Raw genomic sequence first — 27,589 nt, forward strand, 5'->3', positions numbered from 1 at the left:
GTGTGTGGGGGGTTATTCCACGTGAGGAGGACGTGCCTTACAACCTAAAGAACGCCTACCAAACCAAACCATGTGAACAAATCGTGACAACTGATAACGGATTCTTAATTCACTTATTAATTCAAGCACTTATTGTTAATAAACATATATGCTAATTATAGACCGATTATATATGTTAATGAAGTTGTTATGTCTATCTGTATCTATATCTATACATATTAAGAAAATTAAAATAGAGAAAATACACGTCTGGATTATTCTTCGCAGCATCCGTCGAGATCTCAAAGTATAGCTGTTCATCACTAGTTTTGAGATTAAATATCAAAAGAATTCTTTTAATATAATTTTCAAATTATTTTGACTTGGTTAAAGAACCGGATAGTTAGTTATACGTTACCAACGTACGCACAACTTAATTATTAAATATCAATAATTTATTCAAGATATTACTAATTACTACTACTAATTAGTTGGTGATAATAATACATTCTGAATTAATAAGAATAGTGGATTTGGTGCGTATTTAATAACTTGATCATGTATTTCTACCTAATAAACTGGTTTCACTAAATGAACTATCCATTTTAAAAATTAACACTTCTCTTCACACTAATCGTCGCCACCATATGCCATGCCAGCACCACCGTCAGCTGCCACCCACCGCCATCCACGAATCGCCAGCAAAATATTATATATTCGATCCAACACGAATATTTTAACAATTCAAATCGCCCATATTCCAAACGATAAAGAAATTCGGAGAACTAATCAAACATGTATAGATATTAGAAGGGAATAGAAAATTTTAAAAAAGAATGTTTGCCTTTTGACGTAGGATTTCGTTTAGTTTAAGGCAGAATCGAGATAATGACATTTTGCATTTAATAAAAATAATTTTATTTAGTTTAAGGTTATTTTAGAAATCGAGATTTTGGTCTGTGTGAAAGGAATTTTTGAGTCCTGCAAAAAATGAATATGAAATATCCCCCACAAGGTCAGTGAAACAGAAGTAACGAATAAACGATGAAAGGAAAGAATAGATGCCGGTTAGTTCAGATCTTCCGTTCATTTCCATTGATGCTAATAGCAGGAAATACTATACAAGCACCTATAATTTTTACATGGAGCTTTTTCTTTTCTTTTTTATGTTTTTAGTCCGACATAAATTGCAGAAATCTTCATCTTTATGCTAGAAATTCCTATCTTTCTCCTATTACAACAACTGAAAAATATAAATTCTCAGATTGAATAAGCCAATCATTCGCAAACATAACGATTTTTTTTTTTACCGAGCTAACATACCTCTCAAAGAAGATTGATTTCCAACTAGTCATCGTCCGAATCTGTTGACAAATTGACACGTGTTAGTAACAGATATAAAATCACGCTAATTATGCTCGATTTCAAACCAAAAAAAAAAAAAAAGATAGACCTGAACGTATATCTTCACCGACTTGTCCTCTATTTTTCAGCTGTCTTGTGATCATTGCGCATATGAGAATCCACCAGTAAATGTGAAAAATAAGCAGGGTCAACAACATTGTATTGAAGAGATAGTACAATGTGGCAGAGTATGTTTCTGACAGGTTCAAGACTTCGCATAAGTAGTAGCTGAGGAATAGTAACAAGAAAAGTGATTAGAGGAAATTGACGAACGTGGAATCTGAAAACACGTACTCGTCATTTGAAAACCTACCTCGACGACCTTATGACCCAAAACGGGAAGAATATGAGCCTTAGTAAAACCCATGATAAAGCAAACAAACCGAAAAACAGGCTAGCGCCAAACTCTTTCCCTGAGTACTTGAATACTTTAGCAGCTTCGAGGAATACATCACTGGCATCATGCAGCGCGAGAATAACTGCCCCTATCCGGAAAAACCTATTCAATGTACATGCAAATACTCCATCAATAACTTTAATTTTATACATAGAGGTGTATCTTTCAAGATTAACAAGTAAATCCAGAAAAAGAGTGGTCAGTCATTTTCATAACAGTCATCATTCTTTCTCAATTAGCATAACCAAGAAAAAGAGGGTAATTACCGAGTTCAAATAAACTCGCTCCAAGAACAGACAGTAGATCTTATGAAGATTGATGTTTTTTTCATATTTTTTTACTAGATATCACACCATATATGAATATACAAATTTAATCGTGCGATATTGAATCCCCTAATAGTTTAAGCAAGATTACGGCTGTATACACAAATCCACTGAACCAAATTTCTCGAGTGTACTGCTGAAAATGATCTTACTGAATAAACATTTTTTAACAGTACGAGAAGTTGTATATAGTATATACTATGAGCAGCAAGGACCTACTTTGGATTTGGTTATAAGCAGCTAAGTAATAATTCTTGATGATTATTAGGTTCTTACAAGACAACATAACAAAGCAGCATAAGATTTGACCAAAAAGTCCAAGCACTATCAAGTAAACTTCATTGTGAACTAATGGATTACATATTATTAACAATATTTAATAAAACATAATCTCAAGGAATTCCCCTATGCATGAGATAAAATGAATTGTTATATGTGAAAAGTGATAGCTATCTCCTCAAGGGTTTCTTATTTATGAAGCGCACAGAAACATGACCTTTGCAAACCTGACACAACTGCTAATCTTAAGCACTTTCTTCACTAATTGACCAAAACCTTGTAACAATCATCTCAATATTTTAGAAATCTTAAGCAGTAGATGAACCAAAAAATACCTTGTGACGTATGAAGTAGAAATTAGGATCACAGTAACAATATGATGAGACATCATGACAGAGAAATCCTTTCGTCGCGTTTCCCAAGCAAGGAGAGCAGCAATGCTATAGGTGTAAAACCCACATTGGCACATGTAGATAAGTTTTAAGGGAAGCCTGAAATAATTAAACAATGCTAATTTAGGTCCAAACAACTCATAAACAGTGTATAGACATGCAAAATGCTGAAGTTCATGGAGCCCCCATGGCTAAAAAGATGGAAAATGCATAGAAGACCATCCCAACAAACTACATGAGCAAGGATTCGAAGATCTTAAATGTAGTTAGAGTATGATTCATCAGAAGAAATGAGCATGCTGCATTAGCAATCTCTCTAAAAAAATTAAAGTAGTTCGAGATTGACTGTCATTCAGGAAGCAATTTTTCGCCGAATGCATGGGCAAGAACTGTTAAAATATCAATGAGAAAATTTAAGTGAATCATTTCAAATTGTTGCATGAGAAATATAACATTCAGTTTCCATACCATATTTGTTCGGCCCGAATCACATAAAGGCACTCATTGCCTCCACCTAGTGATATTTTTTTTACTTTTATCTTCAAAAAGTTAGGAAAAAACTGAAGCACTGGAAGTAACAAAACATAATGACACAAAAATAAGAAGCATTAAAAGGCATATGTTCTTATTATCCTCACCATGTAGGTGAATCATTTCAAATGACATAACTACAGCAGCTTTTGTGCATCGGTTTGCAATCACATCATTAAACAAGCACAATCAAGAATATGTGTTATTCTGTGGCACATACTGAAACATACGAAGATATAAAGAGTAAACATCATACACTAAAATATAATGGGAAGGCCTTAGACAATTAAAAGGTAAGAGACTGCTGAAGTCCTTAGCCAATTAAAACAAGAAAATTGCATTTATTGTACGTTAAAGATAAAAACTCAAACAATAACAGGCAAAAACGTTCATGTCGACCACTAGATGATGTGTTCTTCTCACTCGAGAAAAACAAAATATAAGAGTCACATGCTTGTAGCTAGGAGAAGTGTAGTGAGATATAAAAACTTACTTTAGCTCTTGATCAGGCCAGCCTGTAAAATACTTCTTAATATCTATAAACCACGGTTCTTGGTAGATGGTCGCTAAAATGCAAAACTCAACAGTAGCATAGTATGTAAGTTTCCACATTGACTCTGTACATTTCGCTATTTTTGCCCTTGTCTCGTCATTAAGTTTCAGCTGAGCAGTACCTCTGCTCAACAACCAGATAGCCAGCCTCTGGAATACATAATTGACTGTGAGAATGGAAGTTATTTCCAAAGAGCAATCATATTAACAGGATAATACTTAAACATGCTCTTTATTATCTTGACTTCTTATAAGGATTTGTTTACAAACTAAACATGAACATTTATCTCCAGGTAGAAAATATTCCGCAAAGCTGAAATACAAGATACTGAATCAGTAAAAAAAGGGGACTCAGTATAGTTCCAGCTTCCAATTATACCTTATTTTCATACAAAGTTAATTAGAGAACTCTTTATCTGGTATTAGTGCCAGTGGAATATAATAATCTCCGTAATCCCAGTAATGATAGTGCCACGCCATAACATCTGATATAAAGTTTTCGCTAAATCATGGCTAGGGGTATTCATCATCCAAGAAACATAACGTATAAATTATATTTTAAATGCCAGGGGTTGAAATATAGATTTGATTCTATATCTCAAAAGACTAGAGAAGTGATCTGAAGAATATTTCCAAGTTCAAACTATTTTCTTACACAAAAAGCAGAAGGACAAAGTACCAAAAAACCTATCATAGTGACCATGAGTGCCGAAAAGTATGCCAATAATTTTACCCAATTTTATTAATACCATTATTCAGACAAGAAAAAATGCAGTACGTCTTGTCCACGCAATAGTTAATTGTGTATATAAATAACTAATTCGTGTGGGAATAAACATATCCGATACTGTTCCGACTTGTTTAAACAACATTTAATTAAATTAAAGACATTAGCCGGAGTTGGAATAAACATAATCAGATAAGAGTTCTGGACATTCTATAAACAACGCCACTTCCTCAAACACACTGGCTCTTGAAAAATCAATATAATTGATATTACTTCTACGTTGGTCAAAATTTCTCGAGGAAAATCAAGTCATAATTTCGTTTCTCGAACGAATCAGAGCACGTTCAATTAAACAACCGACAATCGCACAACACTAAGATGCATTTCGCAATCACCATTTATCAATCTTCAAACAGACGTTCTAACAAAATTGACACCATTTCACACATTTTAACACACATCCATCTACAAACAAACAATCTGAGAAAGAAAAAAAATTTGACAAAAAAATAACATGCGCATAATATATTCAGAACTTACACGAAAGATGAATCTGTCGAGAATGAACCTGACAGCAACGAACGCAAAGGCGAAGTAGACAGCGAAGATGAAATGCGAAGCGGTGGGGACGCCATTGTGCGTCCAGATCGATTCCATCAGGCAATCCTAAAAACGACGTCGCATCAATCGACAAATTGATGCAGAATCTACACGCAGGTTAGAAATAAATGAAATTCGCCCACCGAATGCGAAAGAAAAGAGGAATCCAATCTGGAAGCAGCGCGAAATAGCGGAGAAGGAAAGAAGAAAAAGATGGGAAGAGAATTTAGGGAGTAGAGTGGATTGAGGGAGTAGAAGGTGAGGGCGAAGGGTGATCTTCTTATATATTATATATATATTTTTTTATTTATATATATTATATTTAGAAATGTATATATCGGATTTTGAGTTTTGACCCTTGCGGTTTAATCCCAGTCTCCTGTGGGGCCCACGGCGCCATCGCACCCCACACCACCTGGTCTTGTTTGCCTTGTTGTTAATTTAACGACGAATTTTATTTATATATGACCACATTGCCCATTTTACACTTGCAAATTGCAATATTTCATTTTATCGAGATGCACGCACTATGACTTTTCCAGTATTATATTTATTTCGTCCATATCACAAAAATAATAATAGAAATTATAAAATTAATTTAAAGATTGGAAATGTTAAACTAAGAAAATAAATCTGTCATATTTAGATAATTAGAATCACCTCAACTTTGAATTATCTTAAACATTCACTTTTGTGATTTTAAATTTAGCGAAATCTTCTAAATTATGTGGAATATTCTCAAGTTTGTGCCCGTTTTTCCATTCGATCTCCATATTCAGAAACAAGATGATTATAAGATATGTCTCTTGGTCTGTAAACATCAGAGTATGGTGGTGCATCAAGAACTGTTTGTTACACAAAACGAGTACAAACTAGAGAATATTCCATGAAATCTAGAAAATTATGCTGAATTTGATACCATAAGGGTGGACGTGTAAAAAAACATCATAATTAAGTGGTAATTGTAATTACTCAAATAAGACGGATTTTTTTTCGTAATTTAACCTTACCCGGTTGTCCGTAATTTTCCAAAATTTTTATGTAGATCCAAACAAGCCCAATTTCACAAATTAAAATTTATATTTAAATGGCCCAAATGTAGTATGATCTATATTCATGTCAATAGCCCAGCCCAGAAAAACGCCAGAGCAATCCAACGGTCAAGGTTTGTCTCCCAGAAATCAAAGCCGTGCGTGCAGCTACTTTCCCCCAAAGTCTATCATCATTCATCATTCATCATTCTTCTGTTCTGTGATCGCTCCTACCAGTCAAACAGAGTAAGCAATTCATTCCTTATCAAACAATGAAATTTCCAGATTTTTTTATTATTTTTTTCTTCAACAAAACCATGGATCTGCATTGCATTTCGTTGCGCTTTATTTTGCAATCATTTCTTTAATTTTCTCCTTTGTTCCCAGCTGGTGAGATACTTTCTGCAATGGAGGCTGCCAAATTTTCCGCGATGCATTTCTCGTGTCGCCTGATTCGGAAACCTAGTTTCTTCAGGCATGCAATTGATACTGTGAGTATTTCTATTTTTATTTTTATTTTTATTTTCCTGTTTTTCAATTTTGCCTTTTTTTTTTTTTTTTTTTTTGGGTATGTAAATCGAGTTATCTGCGATAATCTGTTGACTTGGTAGTTGGAAGGACTGGGGTTTTATGCATGAGAAAACATTAAATTCGATGTCTTGGGTGAGAACTATTGAATTCAATGTGTGAGGTCTATTGAATTTAATTTGCTTCTTTCTTTTTCTTTTTTTTTTTTTTTTTGGTATTTTCCCCTTGAGTAGTTATTAACATCGGAATAGAATTGTTTGGGGTTTTTTTCTTTGTTCTTTGAATTGTTTCCTATCTGAGTGAGAAAAACATGAGCCAAGTAATCTAGGTAATATTCAAAAGATCCATCTGAATCTGATTTTGTATGATAACTATGGCTGTAGGTAATGTTGGATACTATAGAACGCGCACATTTACGAAGCTCCTTCATTGATAGTAATATGTGTCCAAAGAAGCGATGCAATCTCGTTTTGAGTGGAAATTCTCGAGTAGGAGCTACTTCTATACCTTTTCTCCGAGGCCTAACTTCAAGGTATACTGTCAAGTGCAATCTTGTTTTCTGGATTTCCTTTTTCTTATTTGTTTCCAATTTTGCTTTTAGTTGTAAGATACACACACATCTTAATTCTTCACTTTGTTTTCAGAGCAGTAGCATCTAGATCACGCTCGTCGGTTTCATGCAAAGTTACAAAAGAAGAATCCGGCGGAACCTTCTCGAGTGGCGAAAGCATCTTACTGAACGAACAAACATTAGAGCGTGAACTACAGACAGCCATTGAAGAAGAGAACTACGCACAAGCAGCAAAAATCAGGGATAGCCTGAAACTTCTCCAAGAAGACAGCAAAGCTTCAGTACTATCAGCAAATGCAAGATTTTATAACTCATTCAGAAACGGCGATTTAGCTGCTATGCAATCTCTCTGGTCAAAGGGCGAGCATGTGTGTGTTGTGCACCCTGGAGTGAGTGGAATATCGGGCTACGATCTTGTGATGGGGAGTTGGGAATTCGTGTGGGCGGACTATGAATTCCCTTTGGAAATCGAGATTAAAGATGTTCAGGTTCACGTGAGAGGCGATATGGGTTATGTGACCTGCATTGAAATGGTGAAGACAAAGGGCAGTAGCTGGGGAAGACATTTTGCTACTAATGTTTTCGAGAGAGTTGATGGTCAGTGGTTTATATGTATTCATCATGCTTCCTATGTTGATCTCTGAAAATCAAGAATGTAATAATCTCAACAACTCTGTAATGCACGAGTCCTTTTTGTCATGTAATATTTTTATACTAATCGCAGGAAAATTTGTCCGAAAGAAAATCTAGTTATACAGATTAAAAGCAGGTTATACTAAAATTATAGAAGTCATGCAAGATTTTTTGCACTAGCAGAAAAGCTTTACAAGATTACAGAGCCATTACTAATCACTTTCCACCCAACTAAAATTTATTATAGAACGAAATAGGGACTAATGACAGCAACATACTCTCTTCGAGATATAGATGTGGTCACAGTAATTCAAAAGAAAAACAAATATCTAAACGCTAACAACATGATTCGGTCTTTAGAAATTAGATCCTTCCAGCTGGAGACAACGGCGGGCATGTCACGTACTTTGTAGGAATTATCTTCGTTGTTCTTCTAATATCAGTCTCGACAATGTTTTCTTGAAAATGTTCTCCTTCAGACAACGTATCCAAGATTTCAGGGAATTTCCAACAAGTGACATAGGCCACACATGTAGCAAATGCCTCTAGCAAAGAAACCGATGCATCCAGTTCAATGGAGTACAATTCATTGCTAAACGGTTTCAAGCTGAAAACGGGCTTGCTCTTCTCGTCTCCACCCTATAAGAAGTGGCATTATTGAAATAGTCATTTAAAAGTATTCGTAGAATTAGAGGTTAAAACTGAAAAGTTGAAGCATTTATAAAACATACCTGTGCGAAAAGATTAAAATGATCAATATCTGGGAGATTTTTGCTACTTTTTATATCGTCAGAAAGTATTCGAAGCTTGCACCCCACATCCCACCCTCCACAATCACACGATCCACCGGAGCTCCATCGGCTAATTAATGACGAAGGTGCACCTTTAACCGGTACACCATGAACACCACCAGGAAGTATCACTACAGTTCCATTAGAGCTTTTATTTTCTTCTGTGCCAAATATTACAGGAGATGCACACTCTGAAAACTCCCTTTCTTCACAAAATTGGTTACTGTTTCTGCTCGAATTTTTTACAACTATGGCAACAATCTCCTTGTTCGGTACAAATTCAGGTGTTTTCTTGTCCACTAGCCCTCCTGAGGAATCAGCACCGTACATTACACATTCCCTTGCATTCCAAACACTAGAATCTCTAGCATTCCCTTTCGGGTAATAAGAGTTCGAAATCTTCATCTGACCAACAACCTTATAACCAAGGTTGCAATCTTTACCCTTTGATCCTTGATTCATCCACTTCATGCCCTTTTTCCTGATCTCGTGAACGGAGTAGAATACATAAACCATGCAAGGATCGCTCTTCCCAGGTACTGGCAACCTCTTCACAGCGGCTGCTAGCATATCGTTGCTATTATCGACCACAAATTTAAAGAAAGGCAGTCCATTCTTCAAAGTTAGCTGCAAAAGAGCCTGCAAAGTTGAGCCCTTGGTGGTGCCGTTAGTCGTGGAGTGCAAGCTTCTACTAAGCGGCTTAACAATCTCAGTAGATTGAGGTCCTTTGTGCTTCAGCAGTGGGTCCAGCAATCTTCTTAACGGGCTGGACCTCCCTCTGTTATGGTTATCCACTTCGGGCTTAACTGGGCCTGATTTGACAGCAGTATATGTCGAACTCAATTGTGGGACTTCTGAGCTGTCCTTAAAGCTAAAACTTCTGCTCATCTTTCCGAGACTAAAACTGAAGCGCCTTGTAGGAGAGGGAGCTCTTCCTTTCACAGTGGGATGTCCAGCAATGTCAGGTCTTCTACTGTCAGAAGACTCGACAAGAGATGAAGGCCTAGCAGTTTCTTCATGCATCACAGAACATTTGCTTTCAGATGTTATGGAGGTGGCATTATTAGCATTTGGGCAAATATCCAAGTCATTTGCCTGAGAATTTACCAAGTTCTTTGGCTCTAAAGAACCAGCAGGCAGCGGACATGAGTGTGGAATATCGGTGGTGAATTCTCCAGAGTAAAATTCTTGAGGAGAGAAGAAATCAGACAATCTGTTCACAGTGACTTCTACCAATTGCTCATCAACTGAGGTTCGGGATTCTGTAAACTGAGAACTCTCCGAAGAACTAGCCTTTGGAAAATCTTTGGGTACTAGGAGCACAATATTTTGCGGGTCAGGGATATTTTCATAAGTAACTTTTCCTTCATCGAATCTCATCTCACTCTTTTCTCCACGAGCCTTAATTTTGTTATGTGAAAGAATAGAAACCTTGCTCTTGCCATGCTCTGACGATGAGGCTTCTTTTTCTGACACTACTTCCCTCTTTCGATCCTTCCTCTTGGTGTTGTACACAGTTTCCTCAGAAAAACTCCCCTTGTAAGAAGGAACTGTCTTGATTTGCTCAACATATTTTTCTTCCTTCGATGAATTGAGATATGAACTGAGAGGAGGAGGTTGTCTTTTCTGAGGTGAACTAAAACGTGAATTTTGTGGTATTGGCTGTTGACCTGAGTAGAACAAACTTGGGTTACGACCATGTGACGGTGGCAGCTTTCTCAAGTTTGGACCTATTTTAGGTGGTCCATTTGCTGTGTGTACGGAATTGCTGGTTGGTGATGTTTTCTTGGGATTTTTTCCAGGCATACGTTCAGTATACTTCCATTTCTCTAAACGCTTCCAATCAAGAACACCAAAATTCAGTGCCTTCTCTTGAATGCTGTTATCCTTCTCCACTTGCTGGAGAAAGCCTGGTAAATTCGACATGTGCTTGACGAGCTCATTTTCTGAAAATTTAGAATGGGCCACTTTTTCGGTGCCTGCACTCTGTCTTAATTCATACTTCGGATCAAGATATGGCTGGCCAAACGAAGGTCCAACCTTATGTTTGTCTTGAAATGATGACCTTCTATCTGTCCGCGGTAATGGAATTTCTTCTTTAACAGCAGTATCCGAGGGGTGTTGTTGCTTGAAATATCTCTCCTGCCTTAAGACATGTCCCATGTCTCGATAAGATGTTTCTACACTTAGAGGACTGAGTTTTTCATGCTAGATGGTGTTCTATTACATCTTCACTCTTCCGTTGGGCAGTCGGAAATTAAAGTTGTAGTAGCTCTCAATGGAACTTCCAATATGATGAGTGCTTCAAGGATGCCTCCTCTTTTTTTTTTCCTGAGAGTTGAAACTAAAATCACTTTAACAATACAACATAAGTAAATAAAAGAGGAACGAACAACATACTGGGGAATAAATTATCTACAGACCACATCTATCTAAGACATCGAAGCATGAAATGCGCACTCGTAATTAGGAGTGGCTGCTATTTACTTTCAAGAAAATAATGCACCAACACCAAAGAAGAGCAATTAAAACTACCTATTATACACAAATAATGTAATGGAAACTGTACAATGAACAGACAAATATCACTTGAAAATTAAAAGTATGCCCAGACTCCTAAATTGAAGCCATGGATCTAAGGCACAGCAAACTTCAATTTCTGACATACAACAAACTCAGCAACGCAGTATTTTGGCAGTGCTACCCAGAAAACCTAAAATATATACCCACATTTGGTAATTTCATATTCCGAATTGACAAATAATTATTTTTCTCGGACTAGATTCGGAAGAGTAAGCTAAAAGCACGAAAAATCCCAAATCAAATGGCTAAGCATTCACATCCGAATCGGGAAACATAGATCCAAACAATTTAAAGTTCAATTGGAGTAGAAATTAGCACTAATTCGCTTCAATAATCAGCTAGTTCATAATAAGACCAGCTCAAAATAACACCGACAGCAGAAAAAAAAAATCAATAAAATGAAAACCAAAATATTCAACGAACACAAATTGTTTTAGAGAGAGAAAAGCCCCAAGAGAAAGGAGAAAAATACATACAAATAAGATATAATAAAGAGACGAACCTACACTGAACGGAAAGCAAGGAATTGCAGGAATTACAGGCTCAGAGAAAAAGGAAGAAATCTTCTTAGAATCGGAGGAAGCGTAATCTTCGATGCCGGGGAAGAAAGCAAAGAACAGTCCTAGAGATAGATACACATTGATGCAAGTGCGTATCTATACGTATAGAGAGAGAAAGTAAAAACCCCGCGAACAAAATGTGTGTGTCACTGCAGTGAGTAGTAAAACCGACTGAGAGATTGCTAGAGAGAGAGAGAGTGTTAATGAAGAGGCGTTTCGCTTTCTGAAAAGATCCAACGGCTGAGATTGTAGTGGAAACAGATGTGTGGCCATAATTACGCGCGGAGGCGCCGACGCGTCACAGCAGATTATTTTATAAGGGCATGTGGGCCCAAATGGGAGGCCCACTTTACTTTTATTTGCATCGAGTGCCAGTTTGATCGTGGGGCCCAGATTAAAACCAGTCTGATGGATCTCAGTAGGGTTACTGTGAGCCGAGGGTCAATTTGTTTGGAACGGCCTGTGAGGCGGTTGTGGACCTCATTTCTCACCTTATCAACTTGGATTTCTTTTTTTCCCTAAAAAATTAAAATAATATTTTTTTTTTTAAATTTTTTTCTAAAAATAACTTGGATTTCTTTTTTTGATGGAATAAAATAACTTGGATTTCACTTTCAACAAATTTGTTTATATTTTGTATGCATGGGCTATTTTGTTTTTGAAATTTATTCAATTAGTTTGAATCTTAAGTTGTGTAATGTGTATACAAAAGTTTATCCTTAAGGAGAGGTTGCTGAATAATTGGTTATTCAAAAAGTTGAGGTGTTTGCAAATATTATGATAAGTCAATTTAATTTATAAAATTGGATTTAAATAAAAATAGTAAGAGTCAAATGTCTAATACGATAATACCTCTTAAGCACGAAAAAAGTGTTATACGAAAGTTTTCTCAAATTATAGATTAAAATAAGTAAAGGTGAAAGTTGAATTTCCAAAAGCGAACAAAGAAAATCAAACATCACTTAATAAAAGAACAAAATTATGCATTTCTTTTTAATCTTAATCAATTAGCATATTTTTATCTCAAAACATTACATATTTTATTACGACAAAACAAAAAAAACAACATACTTATTAAGTATTATTTTGAAACCACATAGGAAAATTTGTCTTTTACTGGAAAATATTTTCACGGGTTATTAGAAAATAAAAATAAAATAAAATAAACGAATTATATATATTGACAAACAAGTTGTCCTTGTTTTCGTGTTGGGCTGGTACCTACTGATGATTTTTGTCATTGTCAGTATGGCCTTTTGGACTTTCTTTTTTTTTTAAATCGCAATTGGTTATTTCTAATTAGAATTGATGGGGCCGTATGACACGTTATTTCATGTGCTATATATTTTGTTTAACATCAATTATTGCTTAATTATACTTGGAATTATTGCTTAATTCTATTTTATTATGTTTTTTTTAAGGTTGTTGGAGAGAAATGTTTTCATACATATATGATTTGAATTTTTCGGACATTTGTGGGACTTTTTTTTTTTTTTTTTTTTTTTTTTATTTTATTTTGGATATAGAAAGGCATTTGAGGGATTTGCAATTAGTTAATGAAAGTTTTTTTGATCCACGGTCACATAAAAGAGACTTAAACAAGGAATTTTGGTATTCAAATTGTGTGTTTTGTCTCTTTCACATTTTATGTTGATGGAAAAGAGAGGTTGTCTCTAAAGCAAAGAAATAAAAACGGCAAAACCATCGTCATAATCAAACGGGTGTGTCGCCCAAAAATACCAAGGTGAATCCAATGCGGTGATACGATAATGAGAGAGATATATCAAAAATTAGGGGTTTTGGGAGAGAGACAGAGGTAAAATAACTCGAGTGGACAGTTTGAATCAGTCGGTGAAACTCAACGAGCATAATCGAAAATCTAGAGCCTATCAGTGATTTGACCGAACAAGTGAGCCGCCTCATATAAGATCGGTTAATGGGTTGGATTAAAATTAATCCATTAGGCCTAAAATCCAACATATATATAAATCATTTGGCAAACGGAGAAAGAGAGTTGATCTATAATCTATATTTTCAGCAAAACCACTTCATCTTCCTTGTGTTCCATTTCCCATGTTATTATGCCGAAATTCTTGAAAAATCAAAGCTCCAATATAAATATGCTCTAATTATATATGTATCGCGTGTGGTGGGCAAAAGTCCATAATTCTAGCACGCTTGTTGCATGAAACAATAATTACTAGATTGCTTTATGAAATGGAGTAATAATTTACTAGATTGCTTTAATTTTATTCCAAACTTGTTTTAGGCATTCGTGCCCTAAACACAACTTTAACTTTAATAAATATATGTAATAAAGTTTGTAGGCGCGCGATCCCTCCCTTATTTGCTAAAGGGATAACAAATAGTTCTTTACAAATCGGAGAAAAAAGGTTAAATGTTATCCCATTTTTCACTTCTCCAAGAATTTTCTTTACCCTCGTATGGTTTCCAAACTATTACAGTATAGATTTACCTAGTTCACCTGTATGATTGAATGCAGGTTTTTTCGTTACGAGAAAAACATAATATATATATATATATATATATATATATATATATATATATATATATATATATATATATATAATTTGATTTGTAAGGAATCAGTTATATCACATAACTTCTAGGCCCAATTTGTTTTCTATTGAAATAACTTGGGAAATTTAACAAAGATAACCCATTGGGCCTAATCTTATGGGCTTGCATTGGTTTGTCCGTGCCTGTGTTTTTATCATTAAGTGATGGTGGGACCAACCCATGTGCTATGCATTGTCGTCTAGGGAAAAAATAATTTTAGTTACAATAGAAAATTTCGGAGAAAAAAATATTTTTAGTTATGTACATTATTTGGTATAATTAGTGTATGATTTAGCATTTTAAATATATTTATCGACAAATTGTCATCTACTATACAATTTATAATTATTTTTAATTAATTTCTCATCATATTATATTATAAATACAGCATAATTCTTGAAATTACACATTTCAATTTCATCATATTATTTTGTTGAATCCCTCAGTAATTTCGAATAAGTCAAATATTAATTTATGATATATTGTATTTTAAAGTATTACTAAATTATACAACAATTAAGTTATTTATTTCAATCTTTTGTGTATATAATAATAATAATATAAAGTTGCAGCACCCCAAAGCAGCTACCATGGAATATCCTCATGTCGTCATCATACCATTCCCAGCTCAAGGCCACATCAAGCCGATGCTCATGTTAGCCGAGCTTCTCAGCCAAGCCAGCTTCACAGTCACCTTCGTCAACAACGAGCACACCCACCGCCGCATCGACGCCGCAGAACACGCCTTCCGCCGCCGCTGCCCGGGGATCAAATTCCTCTCCATCCCCGACGGTCTGCCGCCGGACCACCCGAGAACCGGTCCTTCCATCGTCGACTTACTCCTCTCCACCAGCACCTCCTGCAAACCGATTTTCAAAGACACGATCGCCTCCATGAGCCACGCGCCGGCGTGCATCATCTCCGACGGAATCATGTCCTTCGCGATCGACGCGGCGGCGGAGCTCGGGATTCCGGCCATCACTTTCAGGACCTACAGCGCCACTTGCACTTGGACTTATTTCCATCTCCAGACACTGATCCAACACGGCGAGATTCCGGCGCCGGCCGAAGGTACATATAAATATACTTTATTCATTTTATTTTTTTAATTGCTTCCCTGAATCAATAATAAATACAATTTAATTTTGAATTTTCTATGTTTATTATCCATACAAGAGGAAGTGATGACGTGGACAAACCAATACCTTATATACCAGGTTTAGAAAATATCATTAGAAGCCGAGATCTTCCGTCTATTTGCAAATTAGACCCCGAAGATCGTATCCTGCAATTCTTCATCACACAAGCCTCAAAAATGAAAAACGCCTCCGCGCTCATACTCAACACTTTCGAGGAACTTGAATCCCCGATAATCACTCACCTACGGTCAATCTTCCCTGCAGTTTATGCAATTGGACCATTGCATACCTATTTGAAGTCGAGGTCGTCTTCGTCGTCGCAACATTACGAACCACTCGATTCCTACAGTTCGTACAGTTTGATGCAGACTGACCAATCCTGTACGGCCTGGCTCGATTCCCAACCGGCCAACTCGGTGATATATGTTAGCTTCGGGAGTGTGATTGTGCTGACCCGTGACCAATTGATGGAGTTTTGGTACGGGTTGGTCAACAGTGGTAAGCGGTTTTTGTGGGCTATAAGACCCGACTTGATTTGGGATGAAAACGGGTCGGATACGGTTCCTGATGAGCTGAAAACGGGTACTAATAAAATGGGCCGAATAGTGGGATGGGCCCCACAAGAGGAGGTTCTGGCCCATGATTCAATAGGTGGGTTTTTAACGCACAGTGGATGGAATTCGACTCTGGAGAGCATTTGTGCTGGAAAGCCCATGATCTGTTGGCCCAGAATTACGGACCAATTTACGAATAGTAGGTGTGTTTCGGAGATGTGGAAAGTAGGGCTAGATATGAAGGACACGTGCGACAGATCGACGGTGGAGAAAATGGTGAGAGATTTGATGGAGGGTGGTACAACAAGGGAGGCGATCGTGAATTCGATGGCTGAGATTTCTCGATCGGCGCACGATAGCGTTCGTGATGGCGGATCATCGGATCTTAACATCAAGAAGCTAATTGAATACATTAGGTTATTGCATTCCGCCAAAAATGCTTACAAACTTCAATAGTTGAAGGAATACTTTGCAGTTTTCTTAATCAGAGAATAAGTTCAAATGCTATTGAATAGAAACTAGAGTATAACCTAGGGGTGTGAACGAGCCGAGCTCGCCTCTTTTGGCTGGCTCGAGCTCGAGCTCGTCGAGTTCTTCTTTCTTTGGCTCGAGCTCGAGCTCGAGCCCAATCTCTCTCTCTCTCTCTCTTTTTTTTTTTTATTTATTTATTTATAAATATTTTTTAATTATTACTTTATTATTAAAATTATATAAAAAAAATACAAAATAAAAACTAAATTACGAAAACCTCGAGTCCGAGTTCGAGCTTTTTACGAGCCGGCTCGTCGAGCTCACGAGTCGGCTCGGCTCTAGTATAACCTCTATAAATTAGTACTCGGTAAATAAACCCAGTTGGATAAAAATGTATTAAATTATTATTTCGATAATTTAATATTTTGCTAAATTAATAGAAGAATCTCACTCTAAGAACATAATATTATTATTTTAATACTGATTAAAACAAAATTATAACTGAAATCCGTTCATATTTTATAGGGATGCAACTTACACTTTATAGGGATGCAACTTACACGTGATGTAGCACATTTAACATGGTCTACATTTTCTTTTTGTACATTAGATTTTGATAAATCTTCAATTAATAATAAATTATATAAATTAATTAATACCAGCTAAAAAACGAATGTTGTCTTTTGAGTATTATGTCACAGGCCTGTATTTAAAAACAAACACTCAAGAATTCATTTCATTTCACAAGAATATAAGAATGAATATCTAAACACCCAAGAATTCATTTCATTTCACTTAGAAAAAGTAAGAATACAAGAATGAATATAAAAAATAAATGATCTACCAGAAAATATAAAAAAACAACTTGCAGAATCGGCCGTTCCGCCACTTTAAATTTTTAATGATATGAGTCTTGAGCCTCTCGATCTTGGTTGGCTCTTTTTCTCGATCTTAGTCTTTCAGTTTTCGACCATCTTCCATTTCCCCTTTTGTGGACAACTATGGTCCCATGCGCCTCCTTTTTTAGTTCAGTCAAACTCTCGAAATTCGAGTTAAAAGTTGAACGAGTATAAAACAAAAGACGGCATGATAGAACAAGCAGCAGGCATGCGAACAAGCAGCGGGCCTGCTATTCGGCACTTCGAAAGTGCTACGAAATAACACTCGCTATCAAAAGTGCTAAGAAATTACTCGATAATTACGAATATCATTGCTAGAAAATGCAAAGAAATAACACGTGTTTGAGAATACTTTTATTGAATAGATTCTTGGATAATTATGAATGAATGAGACTACCCTATTTATACAACTCCACCTTCTCAATAGAGGGTGGTGATCATCTTGATCTATTGGCTAAAATTAACTTGTTTAACGAAATATATACAAAGATATATCATCTGATAATCTTTACATTAACCGAGGGATTCTAAAAATCTTCTAAAATCCTCTAAGAATCTCTACTATTGGTCCTAATTGGGCTCTCTTCAACTTGGCCTCACTTGATGGACCATCTTTAACCAACCGAGGCAAAAGATCGCCCCGTGACACGTTGCTTTGAAATTATAATTTTGAATTAAGATAATAAAGCTAAAGCCTAAAAGAAGTATTTATAACATTCTTTTGGTTTCACTCACATCAACCGTTGGTAATTTTCTTATCAACGGCCGAGAGCAACTTCACCCGGATTGTGCCATGTGTTTGTTGTGGAAACAATTTTTACTTTGTATGGCGTTGATTAATGATTTATCAACGGCTGGGAATGTGAGATGTGATTACACCCGGGCAGACAGACCAATCTTGCACGGACTTGCTCGATTCTCAACCATCCAAATCGATGATATATCTGAGCTTCGGGCGTGTGACTGTACTGACCCGTGACCAATTTATGAAGGTTTGGTACGGGTTGGTCAACAATGACCCGAGTTGAATATGGATGAAAACGGGCCGAATCGAGAAGCTGAAAATGGGTAGTATGAAAATGTACAAGTGCCAATACTTTCTCCACTTCCTTTGGGAATCTATTACATACTTTGATGTTTCCTTTGGGATTGCTTGCAACCTAGAAAATAGGTAAATATAATATTCCATGCTGAAAAAAGAGAAACTGATGATCACATTTGCTTTTCTCAGTTAACAAGTTAGAACAAAATCTTTTGACAACTGCACCACTTACATATATGGCTTATTTAAATCGATACCCTACGATCGAACTCAAACCATTGCAAAATCAAACCAACTAATTAATTCACATTATTTTTTTCTACCATGAATCTGAAACACAACACAGTTTACGCCCCACCGCCACTGGGCGGCGCCACCCACCACCACCACCCATATTCTCTCCACACGGCGTTCTACTGGGGCAAAGAAGCCCACTTCTTGTTCTCCGGCTGGCCCGATGGTGATTCGGGTATGTACGCGCTGGCTCTGATACTCGTCTTTGCATTGGCCATCATCGCCGAGTTTCTCGCGAACCTCAATCTAGTCAAACCGGATTCAAGTCGGGTCGCCACCATCTCGTTTCAGACTGGAATCCATGCAATACGGGCCGGGTTCGGGTACATGGTTATTCTGGCTGTGATGTCATATAACGGTGGTGTATTTATTGCCGCTGTTTTGGGCCATGCGGTTGGGTACGTTATTTTCGGAAGTGGGGCTCACTAAAAAAGTAGATAAAGCCTTGGGATAAAACTATTTTGGGCTTACTATAATTGATTTTAATTTTGGAAACTTAATATTATTTGTTGAAACAATAATATAAATAAAATAGAAATAAACAATTTTTTTGTTTTCTTGAGAAATTCAAATCGCAATCATTTCAAGATCAATAACGTTGCTTCAACGACACAACAACATTATCATATTGCAGCGCAAAAGTAAAGTGATAGAGATTAATAATTATAGGCTCGTCACTTTTTGGACCTCGAGCAATCCAGGCAATCATTTTAATATATTCCTCAACTAATTTACTAATTCCAAAAAAATAAATAAATAATCAACCAATTTCTTTTTTCAAACATGGTATAAATATATCAAAATTCAGAACAAATACACATAAAACTCAAACAAGATAATATGGGATTCCCCTCATTTAGCAGTTTTTGGAATTCATATTTGATGAAACTATTACCAGGGTGGCCGGAATACCAAACTCTATCCGAATACTATTTCTCTATCTTGCTCGTATTTCTGCTCACATTTACAGCTGAGTTCTGCTCAAACTACCCCATCAGCCGGCAGAGTGATGATCGGAGGGTGATGGCGCTCGGTGGTGCCGCCGCCTTGAGGGGGCTCAAGATGTTCATGACTTACTTGGCGATCATAGCCATACTCGCCACCGATTTTGTGTTTTTACTGGCGGCTGTCGGAGGGCATGCCGCCGGAAAATTTGCTGCCGGGCTTTACCAGTATCACATTGAGCAAGCAGAGTCCACACTGTACAACGGTGGCTATATTTCTGTTTGAAGCAATTTATACTGTTTTCTTATAGTCCTAAGATCTATATAAAAACACTAAGAAACAAACCTTAGTGTACATCTTCATGACCTGCAAACATTAGTCCTCGTGTAGTTTTAAATGCTTTCAGACGAAAAAAAAACCGTTTATATATAATATAATCAAACTTGATCAAATTATTCTCCCTCTTTCGAGTGTTATAACAAGCATTTCACATATCGATTTTTTTTTCTACTACAAAATACGAAACGGAGAAAAAGAAAGAACTGCTTTCAAAAGAGTCGGTCTCTCGTACCAATATCATCATAGTATGGTACATCTGTCCAATCCAAGTGTTGTAATAAGTCTTCTGCCGCTAGGCCACAGCCTGGACCATATGCCCAACCGCGGTGGATCAGTGCCCTCAAGAAGATGCTCTTTATCCTCATCTAAAACCACCCCATCACCGCCAGTATCATGGCTTTCACCAGATAGCTCTTCTCCCAAATCCTCTTCCCCAGCCTCAGCAATCTCTCCAGGTTTCTTGTCAAACAATCCCTTAAATTGTTGGCGGGCCCGCCTGTGGGTTTCCTATTGTAATGATGTCATCAAATAGAGGGTTATATTTGTCATTTCAGATGTAATGTAAGAAGGCTTATTATTAGACCAACCTGCTCCTCCTTTTTAAGTTTGAGAAGAGCAGCCTTTGCAGGTGCCTCTGATTGTTTATCACTGGTCATCATCTAGAAGGATGAATAAGCGATTCAGAAAAAGAGTATTTAAGTAATTAAATGAATGCCTCGACTGAAATGAAATATTTTTACCTTGTTGAAATCTGCTCTAGCTTCCTCAAAATCTCCACCGGCCATGTATGCCATTCCACGGCGGTAAAGAGCTTTAGCATGAGCTGGATTTGCCTCCAATACCTACAAAAATTCTTATGAATCTAATATACGACAGATTTTCCAAAATGTTCGAAATTTAATAATAGAAGAGTTTTGAAGATACCTTGTTGCAAGCTTCAATTGACTTCCTGAATTCACCCATTTTCAGCCAGCACGCAGCCATGTTCAAGTGTAACAAATTCTTCAACCATTTCGACCAAGAACATCAATTACCACACGGAAATAAAATATATTAAATAGACAATTAATAAGTTACTCATGTCTGAATGAGAGTCTTTCCTAATACTTACTCTTGTATCTGAAAATTCTTTTCCCTCGTCGTCATCCTGAGGATTAACATGATTAAATTCCCGAAGCACCTTCAAGAAAATAAACAAGTTAATTTTTATTAATTGGAACATACGTCCAAGCTATAAATAATAACATAGTGCATCGGTTGAGGTTAAGAGAAATTGCAAAAATACATGTTCATATTTTGCCTTGGCAAGCTCGTATTTGCCTTCTTTAAATAGCCTGTTACCCTGAAAGAAAGAGAGAAAAGAATAAATTTATCTCAAGTACTACGTTAAGTCCAATATTTAAAGTTCTGTTCAGGAGTAGAAACATAAATATTTAATCTAACATGGCATATTCATGTAACATATACCGTGCCTTTGATCTTCTCAACATCATCCATAATTTCTCTAAAGTTGAAGCCTGTCCAATCCTGCAGCAAGGACCGCAGTTGCAACAAGATACGTAATAGGGTGCTTACAAATTCGCCCAAAATCAAAACGAGAATACAGATTGAAGCTTTAGTCAAAGGAATAGTGATCCGTCTACTATTTAGACTAGAACGATACAAACATATTAATTCTTTAAATATATTAAACAGCAATAACTGAAGAACAGGGAGAAATTCATTTTCCACTGGTCTCAATAAAAATTATACCATCCCCCTGCTTCAGAAACAGAAAAATATTTCCGAAAGTCGGTTCTTTTCAGAAGTTCAACATTCGATACAGTGGTTTCAACATTTGATTTTCATACCTTTTGCTTCTCATAGTCAAGAAGCTCAATCTCCCATTGGATGTAAACACCTTCAGGAACTTTAGCTGGTCTGTCAGAAAAACAAAAATAATATTGGTAAGTAAAGTAAATATATGCAAAAATTGAATAGCAATAACAGCCGAGTTATCAAATCATTAGCACGATCTACATGTGAAACATTTTTAAATGAGTAATTTTATGCCAAAAACCTCGGAAACTTGTCATAAGCATAATCAGGGGGACATGTTACTAGAGCTATCTCTCCAGGCAACATCAGCCGGGTGCACATTTCAAACCCTTCTGGCACCTGACATCACAAGTATAATCATCGAGATAAGTAACAGCACAATCAAAAGAACAATAATAAATAAACAAATAAATAGGGAAATGAACAACACATACGAATAAAGAGCGAAACATATCGAAAGTTTTTATGCGTAATATTTTTAGGTATTACATGGCACTTACAAGGCCTTCCCCTGATCTGAATTCCAGCGGCTGACCATTATCGTCTGCTCTTGTATCGTAGAAAACAGTCTTTTCTTCATTTAGAAGCATCCCCTTGTAGTGGACATGTAACAGGCTGTCTTGAAGAGGGCAATCCATTGGGAATTCACCTAATTATTTGCAAAAATGCCGAAAGCACACAGCACAATCATTCTTACTGAGCAGTTGAATTCTCAAGAACAAGAAAATATAGGTGATATAGAAATATTTTGGTGCAATTTGTAGCAGCTTTGCATGTGAATTACAAAATTATGCATTAGTGGATTTATCAATCCAGGAAAGTACCTCTTCCGTCACGCACACGACGTTTTATCAAACGTCCATCTCCAAGCACATCGCGCACCTGCAATTCCAAACTGAGTCAACTCAAAGAACTTAAAATGAAAGTATTTCAATAAAAAATCTCTAGATAGCCTAAAATCAACTCATTAACCTAATTCCAAATACTGCCTATACATACCATACCAGACCACGGAATGCAAACTCTAATGAAAATAGGCCTTTGATTTTGGGACTAGGATTTAAGACATACCCTAATTATTAAAAAAAAAAAACATGATGACAAGAGTTAAGAGAAGAATGCCAACTTTACCTGAACAAAGTGTACCAGCTCCACCTCAAAGTGGATTTCAGTAATACCTTCAACTGAAGGTATCAGAGGGCACTGGGTTAAATACTCCTTAGTAACATAAATTACTGCCTTTTCTCCCCTTGACATTGTTCCGATTCCCATCTCAAGACCTTTTGGTATCTAATCATTAAAGGGAAAAAATGAAGATAATAATAGAAATGCATATTCTTATCTTTAACAATTTCGAAAATAATATGTTTTCAAAAGCTTTAGTTATATTTTGTCATGACAACTTAAAATAGCATTTCAGAAGACCAAACAATACCAAATATACAAGTAAGAAAAAATGTGCAAAGTGACGGATTGCTTACCTCGGATTTCCCGAAAGTAAAGAAATATGGTTCTCCCTGAGAATGTGAAAAAATCAATTTTCCAGCTGCCGACTTCCCTGAAATCCTATAAGCAAACAAATATGAAGTAGATTTATCATCAAAGAAGAATGCCCAAGACTAGAAAGAATGCCCAAGACTAGAAAGAGAGTATTATTGTGTCCATAAAAGGAATAGGTGAGAGAGAGAGAGAGAGAGAGAGAGAGAGAGAGTGTGCTTCACATCCCCCGGAAATTTCAGAACAATAAAAAATACGCGAAAAAAAGAATGAGAAAGCAAAAACGATTTCATACCAAGCTTTGACTTCATAGGGTTCCCTAGGCTGTTCCCAACCTTGTCCTTCTTCCTTTACCTGTTAGACAAATGAAAATCACAACCAACTGCACGTTTAATTTATCTCCTATTTTATTCTGCTTGGCAATCTTAAACAGATTCAAGTTTCACACGATAATTGAATTATGACAAGTATTTGTTTTATGGACACTTTATGTTGTATGATTGTGAAATAGACACTTCATTTAAATAATTTATATATTAGCCATTGTGGAGTGACGAGCTTAAAAGGAACAAACGTAATGATGCACCAACGGATTCTATATTCTTACCTTCTTTAAGACACCTAAATCTTCACTGATAACCTGAAATTTGAAAAAAAAATCCCAATTTAATAGATTCATAATAGAAAGTCTCCAGATTCAGTATCACATGGCAAAATCTTGGATACTGAAAATCGTATAAGTAGTCAAACATGACCTAAAGAAATAAGCGGAGAAGGTTGTCCGTTTTTCATTTGAGAGAAAGTGATGGGAAAACACAAATTTGTAAGTAGAGTATAAAACGTCCTAAACCTGACTTATTGCATTTGTTTAGAGTTGATGAATAATTAATCGATATGTATGAATATTCTTACCTTGACTTTAGAGAAATCAATCAACTCAATCTCAAAATGAAGTTCATCATCCTTGGGAAAGCCATCGGCAACTGACACAGGGCAATCCTCTTCACCATAGTGCAACTCGGGTTTCATCTTGAACTGATACGAGACTACACCGTGTCAATAAACAAATAAGAGAACATGCACAATAATGCAAAGAAAATCTCGATTTTCATCTGTGACTCTCTATACTATCTGACATGCAAGAAATAGCATAGTTTTCAACTCAAATCATGCCGTAAGAGCATAAGAACGAGTGTTAATCGATGGCCACACACCTCAAATGAATTAAAAAGAAAACCTAGAATGCAATGAACTGTCTGTCATGAATATTGGTAAAAGTGAAGTTGGAAAAAAAAAATATGAAATATGATGAACTTAGGCAACCACAAAGGAAATTCCATATCCGGAAGATTGAAAACGGGTAAAGTTATAATCCACGAGACCAAGTTCCAAAACTTACCATCGCCACTTCACCATTCAACATCGTAGGAATGCCTTCTAGCAATCCCAATATAATCTTGCTTTTACCCAAAACCTGCCTTTTCGGATTACCATTGCCTGTAAATTAAGAGAAGTGCCTTATGAGAAAGCTTCCCGCTAATAAGTATAAATTATAAGGCAGAGCAAGTTCATCAAATAAGTATCTTCAGCTCCAGAATCAGCTAATTCAACTTATACACCTTTCTAATATTTTGATAAACGGCTAATCGAACATAATAACGAGCTGAATTTCACTGTGTGCGGCACACAATCCGATGGATCTCCCTCTTTCTATATGATACTCCAAACAAATTTTAATCATGATGAATAATAATATATTTAAGCTAACCTCCAATTTCAGCCCGGGTAGACTCAACTACAACTCCATCTAGTGTACGAATTGTACAGTGATATATAACCTGCACGAAATTAGCACATCGCATATGTTAAATGCTGATTGCTGCAAAAGGAACTGAATAAATAAAACAGTGACGAACCTGATCGCCGTCGCTAGGTGTATTTTCACCAGCTCCGGGCCTTATCAGAGCTTTCATCAAGCTACCAGGCGTAATCTTCTTCCTCCTACACATTTCTATATCAATTCAGAGAACGAATTTCAAAAAAAAAAATAGTAAAAAGAAGAAGAAGAAATAAATAACAAAATGTAAAATTGGCCTGCCTTTTGTCATCTTCAGAATCTGGTTTTTTCTTCTGTGGTTTAAATTCTTGCTCCGGCTCTTCCACTACAGCCATATTGTAACTTACTCTCCGGCGATTACAGTTTGCAGTTAGCGAACTTCACTTACTCGAGCTCAATTTTTTTTCCTTAACCAGTGGAATGGCGAAGAACCCTAGGCAAAACACAGTAATACACATGTTTAGGTGGAATTATTGTACATGACATGATAATTGATTTTTAGATTAAACTGGATTTTAAATTCTATATCGGTTATATTTAATAATTAACAAATGATTAAAATTGGAAATTAACTTCTAAACTAACCTTTTACAATTAGAAATTATGTTAAATCAGAAAGGATTAAATATCTATCAAGTTTAATGGAAATAGAAATTATAAGGTTTATATAATCGTATTATGCAAATTGGGCTGAAACTTAACAGAATTTAGTCAAAGCCCTTTAAGAAGTATACTAAGTTGGGCCCAACAAGGCCCAATAATAGGCTTAGTATGAGTTCAATTTTAATGGGCCCAAGAGCAACTTGATTTTCCAGTTTAAGCCCTCCTTCTATAATTATAAATAAAACAATGTCAACATATAAAATTCAAAATAAAAATAAAAATTATTTCATTAAAATGAAATAAGTAATGTCCAGCCGTGTTCTATGCCAGGAATCACGGTATTGTTCAGCTAATTAAGACATTGAATTTTCTAATTACCAATCATTTTAGCGTACGTTAACAAACATGATTATTGTGGTCTTCGCAATACTAGCTTTTAGAAACATATATTATGAGTTCCTTTGCCCTAATAATTTATTTTTACGAGTTGGCAAAATTATAGTTTGCTTGTGTTTCTCTTAAAATAAGATGTTTTAAGCTGTAATTTCAAAATAACCATCAGACCTGCTTTTTCATTTTAAGTTGACTTTTAGCATATTTACAAATACCTCCAATTTTTAAAAATAAGCATTTAATATCAACTTCAATCATAATTATTAGGTTGGTGTTTGTAAAAACGTTTCAAAAATAGAAGTTGGTGATTCTGAGTTTCAAAAATAGAAGTTGGTGATTCAGAATTAAGTTAATAATAAGTGTTTATTTCTAATTCAAAAGTTGATAATGTTTGCAAAATTTCATGAAAAATCAATTTTCAACAACTTATTTTAGTGAAGTTGGCCAGGTGATATTTTCTATACTCTAACTTAAAACAACTTATTTTAAGAGAAATAAAAACAATAATTTATCTTGTAACACTTCAAAAACGATTTTGAGCTCATAATCACTTTTCAGTGACTTTTCGCAGACACGGCCTAACTTCTATTTAACCCTCCTAGAAAATACATAGGTACTAACAATTATTGAACTAGGTTGGCGTAATTAATTGAAAGACTGTTTTGATATAGTTGGTAAGCAGCTCATGGAAGCAAGAATAACCTAATTTTTTAAATACTTAAATATATTTTCTAAAAACGGATTAAAAATTAAAATAAACATTAAAACCACTCTAATGTTGGCAAATGTCAGATTCTGCTTACATAAAACAGAATATAATAATACACTATTAATTATTTGGTTTAGCCGATTTGGAAGTTAGACGAAAAAGAAAGTTATAACTTCGATTAATATTTAATACAATATAATGAGGGCTCGTTTGGTTTGAGTGATAAGGGGTTATTGACTAATTAATCCAACTGAATCAGACGTTTGGTTAGAGTGATTAAAGCCCATGATTGATGGCTGGCCCGGTTTTTAATCCCCTACTTGAGTGATAACTTGTCCACCCAATATTGGGTGGATTACACAATCCCAAATAAATGAATACAGCTAGCATAGAGTAGTTTACACTAATACCCTTCAATAAATTCAATTAATCAAAATATCTGCTTTTCCCACCCACTTCACACACAATCTTACCAGTAGATCCCCATTCGAACCAATTTTGCTTTTTTCCATTTTTTGCTTCACATGTGTTCTTGAACAAAGAAAGAACAATCACTGGGGTAAATTAAATCGTATACATATTTTA

The 27,589-nt window shown here is 35.9% G+C and overlaps 6 protein-coding genes across 7 annotated transcripts; 3 read left to right on the forward strand and 3 right to left on the reverse strand.

Annotated features, from left to right (window-relative positions):
* Window positions 1-1,047: 1,047 nt before the first annotated feature.
* Window positions 1,048-5,487, reverse strand: LOC105953008 (ceramide synthase LOH2). The gene is made up of 6 exons (XM_012976620.2): window positions 5,128-5,487; window positions 3,802-4,010; window positions 2,721-2,876; window positions 1,697-1,882; window positions 1,433-1,611; window positions 1,048-1,343 (listed from the first exon to the last, which is right to left on the reverse strand). Exons 1-6 carry the CDS (start codon window positions 5,242-5,244, stop codon window positions 1,327-1,329), a joined length of 864 nt encoding a protein of 287 aa, XP_012832074.2. The 5' UTR covers window positions 5,245-5,487; the 3' UTR covers window positions 1,048-1,326.
* An 842-nt stretch (window positions 5,488-6,329) lies between these two features.
* On the forward strand, window positions 6,330-8,062 carry LOC105953010 (Nuclear transport factor 2 (NTF2) family protein). Its single transcript, XM_012976623.2, has 4 exons — window positions 6,330-6,464; window positions 6,606-6,709; window positions 7,130-7,278; window positions 7,391-8,062. The coding sequence occupies exons 2-4, from the start codon at window positions 6,626-6,628 to the stop codon at window positions 7,959-7,961; spliced, it is 804 nt and encodes a 267-aa protein (XP_012832077.1). The 5' UTR covers window positions 6,330-6,464; window positions 6,606-6,625; the 3' UTR covers window positions 7,962-8,062.
* A 5-nt stretch (window positions 8,063-8,067) lies between these two features.
* LOC105953006 (uncharacterized) lies at window positions 8,068-12,167 on the reverse strand. Of its 2 annotated transcripts, none has more exons than XM_088824084.1 (3): window positions 11,831-12,167; window positions 8,682-11,072; window positions 8,068-8,589 (listed from the first exon to the last, which is right to left on the reverse strand). In XM_088824084.1, the coding sequence occupies exons 2-3, from the start codon at window positions 10,902-10,904 to the stop codon at window positions 8,314-8,316; spliced, it is 2,499 nt and encodes an 832-aa protein (XP_088680210.1). In that variant the 5' UTR covers window positions 10,905-11,072; window positions 11,831-12,167; the 3' UTR covers window positions 8,068-8,313. The 2 variants fall into 2 exon arrangements, with proteins under 2 accessions (XP_088680210.1, XP_012832072.1); XM_012976618.2 differs by having other exon boundaries at window positions 11,827-12,167.
* Window positions 12,168-14,725: 2,558 nt separating this feature from the next.
* Window positions 14,726-16,659, forward strand: LOC105952723 (7-deoxyloganetic acid glucosyltransferase). The gene is made up of 2 exons (XM_012976304.2): window positions 14,726-15,535; window positions 15,643-16,659. The coding sequence occupies exons 1-2, from the start codon at window positions 15,055-15,057 to the stop codon at window positions 16,611-16,613; spliced, it is 1,452 nt and encodes a 483-aa protein (XP_012831758.2). The 5' UTR covers window positions 14,726-15,054; the 3' UTR covers window positions 16,614-16,659.
* Window positions 16,660-18,825: 2,166 nt separating this feature from the next.
* On the forward strand, window positions 18,826-19,429 carry COPT4 (copper transporter 4). The gene has a single exon (XM_012976617.2). The coding sequence runs from the start codon at window positions 18,894-18,896 to the stop codon at window positions 19,290-19,292; it is 399 nt and encodes a 132-aa protein (XP_012832071.1). The 5' UTR covers window positions 18,826-18,893; the 3' UTR covers window positions 19,293-19,429.
* A 788-nt stretch (window positions 19,430-20,217) lies between these two features.
* On the reverse strand, window positions 20,218-25,881 carry PAS1 (FKBP-type peptidyl-prolyl cis-trans isomerase family protein). Its single transcript, XM_088824085.1, has 20 exons — window positions 25,561-25,881; window positions 25,379-25,463; window positions 25,231-25,300; window positions 24,862-24,959; window positions 24,375-24,497; window positions 24,070-24,102; window positions 23,758-23,816; window positions 23,447-23,531; window positions 23,097-23,255; window positions 22,790-22,847; window positions 22,466-22,614; window positions 22,207-22,304; window positions 21,998-22,067; window positions 21,615-21,674; window positions 21,433-21,489; window positions 21,259-21,327; window positions 21,072-21,149; window positions 20,888-20,989; window positions 20,735-20,806; window positions 20,218-20,654 (listed from the first exon to the last, which is right to left on the reverse strand). Exons 1-20 carry the CDS (start codon window positions 25,632-25,634, stop codon window positions 20,388-20,390), a joined length of 1,866 nt encoding a protein of 621 aa, XP_088680211.1. The 5' UTR covers window positions 25,635-25,881; the 3' UTR covers window positions 20,218-20,387.
* Window positions 25,882-27,589: the final 1,708 nt, after the last annotated feature.

Source organism: Erythranthe guttata, chromosome 10, assembly GCF_056151865.1.
Source record: "Erythranthe guttata isolate IM_541 chromosome 10, IM_541, whole genome shotgun sequence".
In the NCBI taxonomy this organism is placed as follows: domain Eukaryota; kingdom Viridiplantae; phylum Streptophyta; class Magnoliopsida; order Lamiales; family Phrymaceae; genus Erythranthe; species Erythranthe guttata.

Coding starts and splice junctions, on each gene's coding strand:
- LOC105953008 (XM_012976620.2), bottom strand. CDS start 5,244: ATGGAATCGATCTGGACGCACAATGGCGTCCCCACCGCTTCGCATTTC. Junction 1,883..2,720: donor TCTACTTCATACGTCACAAG/GTATTTTTTGGT, acceptor TACATTGAATAG/GTTTTTCCGGATAGGGGCAG. Junction 1,612..1,696: donor TGGGTCATAAGGTCGTCGAG/GTAGGTTTTCAA, acceptor ACTATTCCTCAG/CTACTACTTATGCGAAGTCT.
- LOC105953010 (XM_012976623.2), top strand. CDS start 6,626: ATGGAGGCTGCCAAATTTTCCGCGATGCATTTCTCGTGTCGCCTGATT. Junction 6,710..7,129: donor TCAGGCATGCAATTGATACT/GTGAGTATTTCT, acceptor CTATGGCTGTAG/GTAATGTTGGATACTATAGA. Junction 7,279..7,390: donor CTCCGAGGCCTAACTTCAAG/GTATACTGTCAA, acceptor CTTTGTTTTCAG/AGCAGTAGCATCTAGATCAC.
- LOC105953006 (XM_088824084.1), bottom strand. CDS start 10,904: ATGGGACATGTCTTAAGGCAGGAGAGATATTTCAAGCAACAACACCCC. Junction 8,590..8,681: donor ATTTTAATCTTTTCGCACAG/GTATGTTTTATA, acceptor CACTTCTTATAG/GGTGGAGACGAGAAGAGCAA.
- LOC105952723 (XM_012976304.2), top strand. CDS start 15,055: ATGGAATATCCTCATGTCGTCATCATACCATTCCCAGCTCAAGGCCAC. Junction 15,536..15,642: donor GATTCCGGCGCCGGCCGAAG/GTACATATAAAT, acceptor TCCATACAAGAG/GAAGTGATGACGTGGACAAA.
- COPT4 (XM_012976617.2), top strand. CDS start 18,894: ATGAATCTGAAACACAACACAGTTTACGCCCCACCGCCACTGGGCGGC.
- PAS1 (XM_088824085.1), bottom strand. CDS start 25,634: ATGGCTGTAGTGGAAGAGCCGGAGCAAGAATTTAAACCACAGAAGAAA. Junction 24,103..24,374: donor TTGATTTCTCTAAAGTCAAG/GTAAGAATATTC, acceptor TTCAAATTTCAG/GTTATCAGTGAAGATTTAGG. Junction 22,615..22,789: donor TCGTGTGCGTGACGGAAGAG/GTACTTTCCTGG, acceptor GCAAATAATTAG/GTGAATTCCCAATGGATTGC.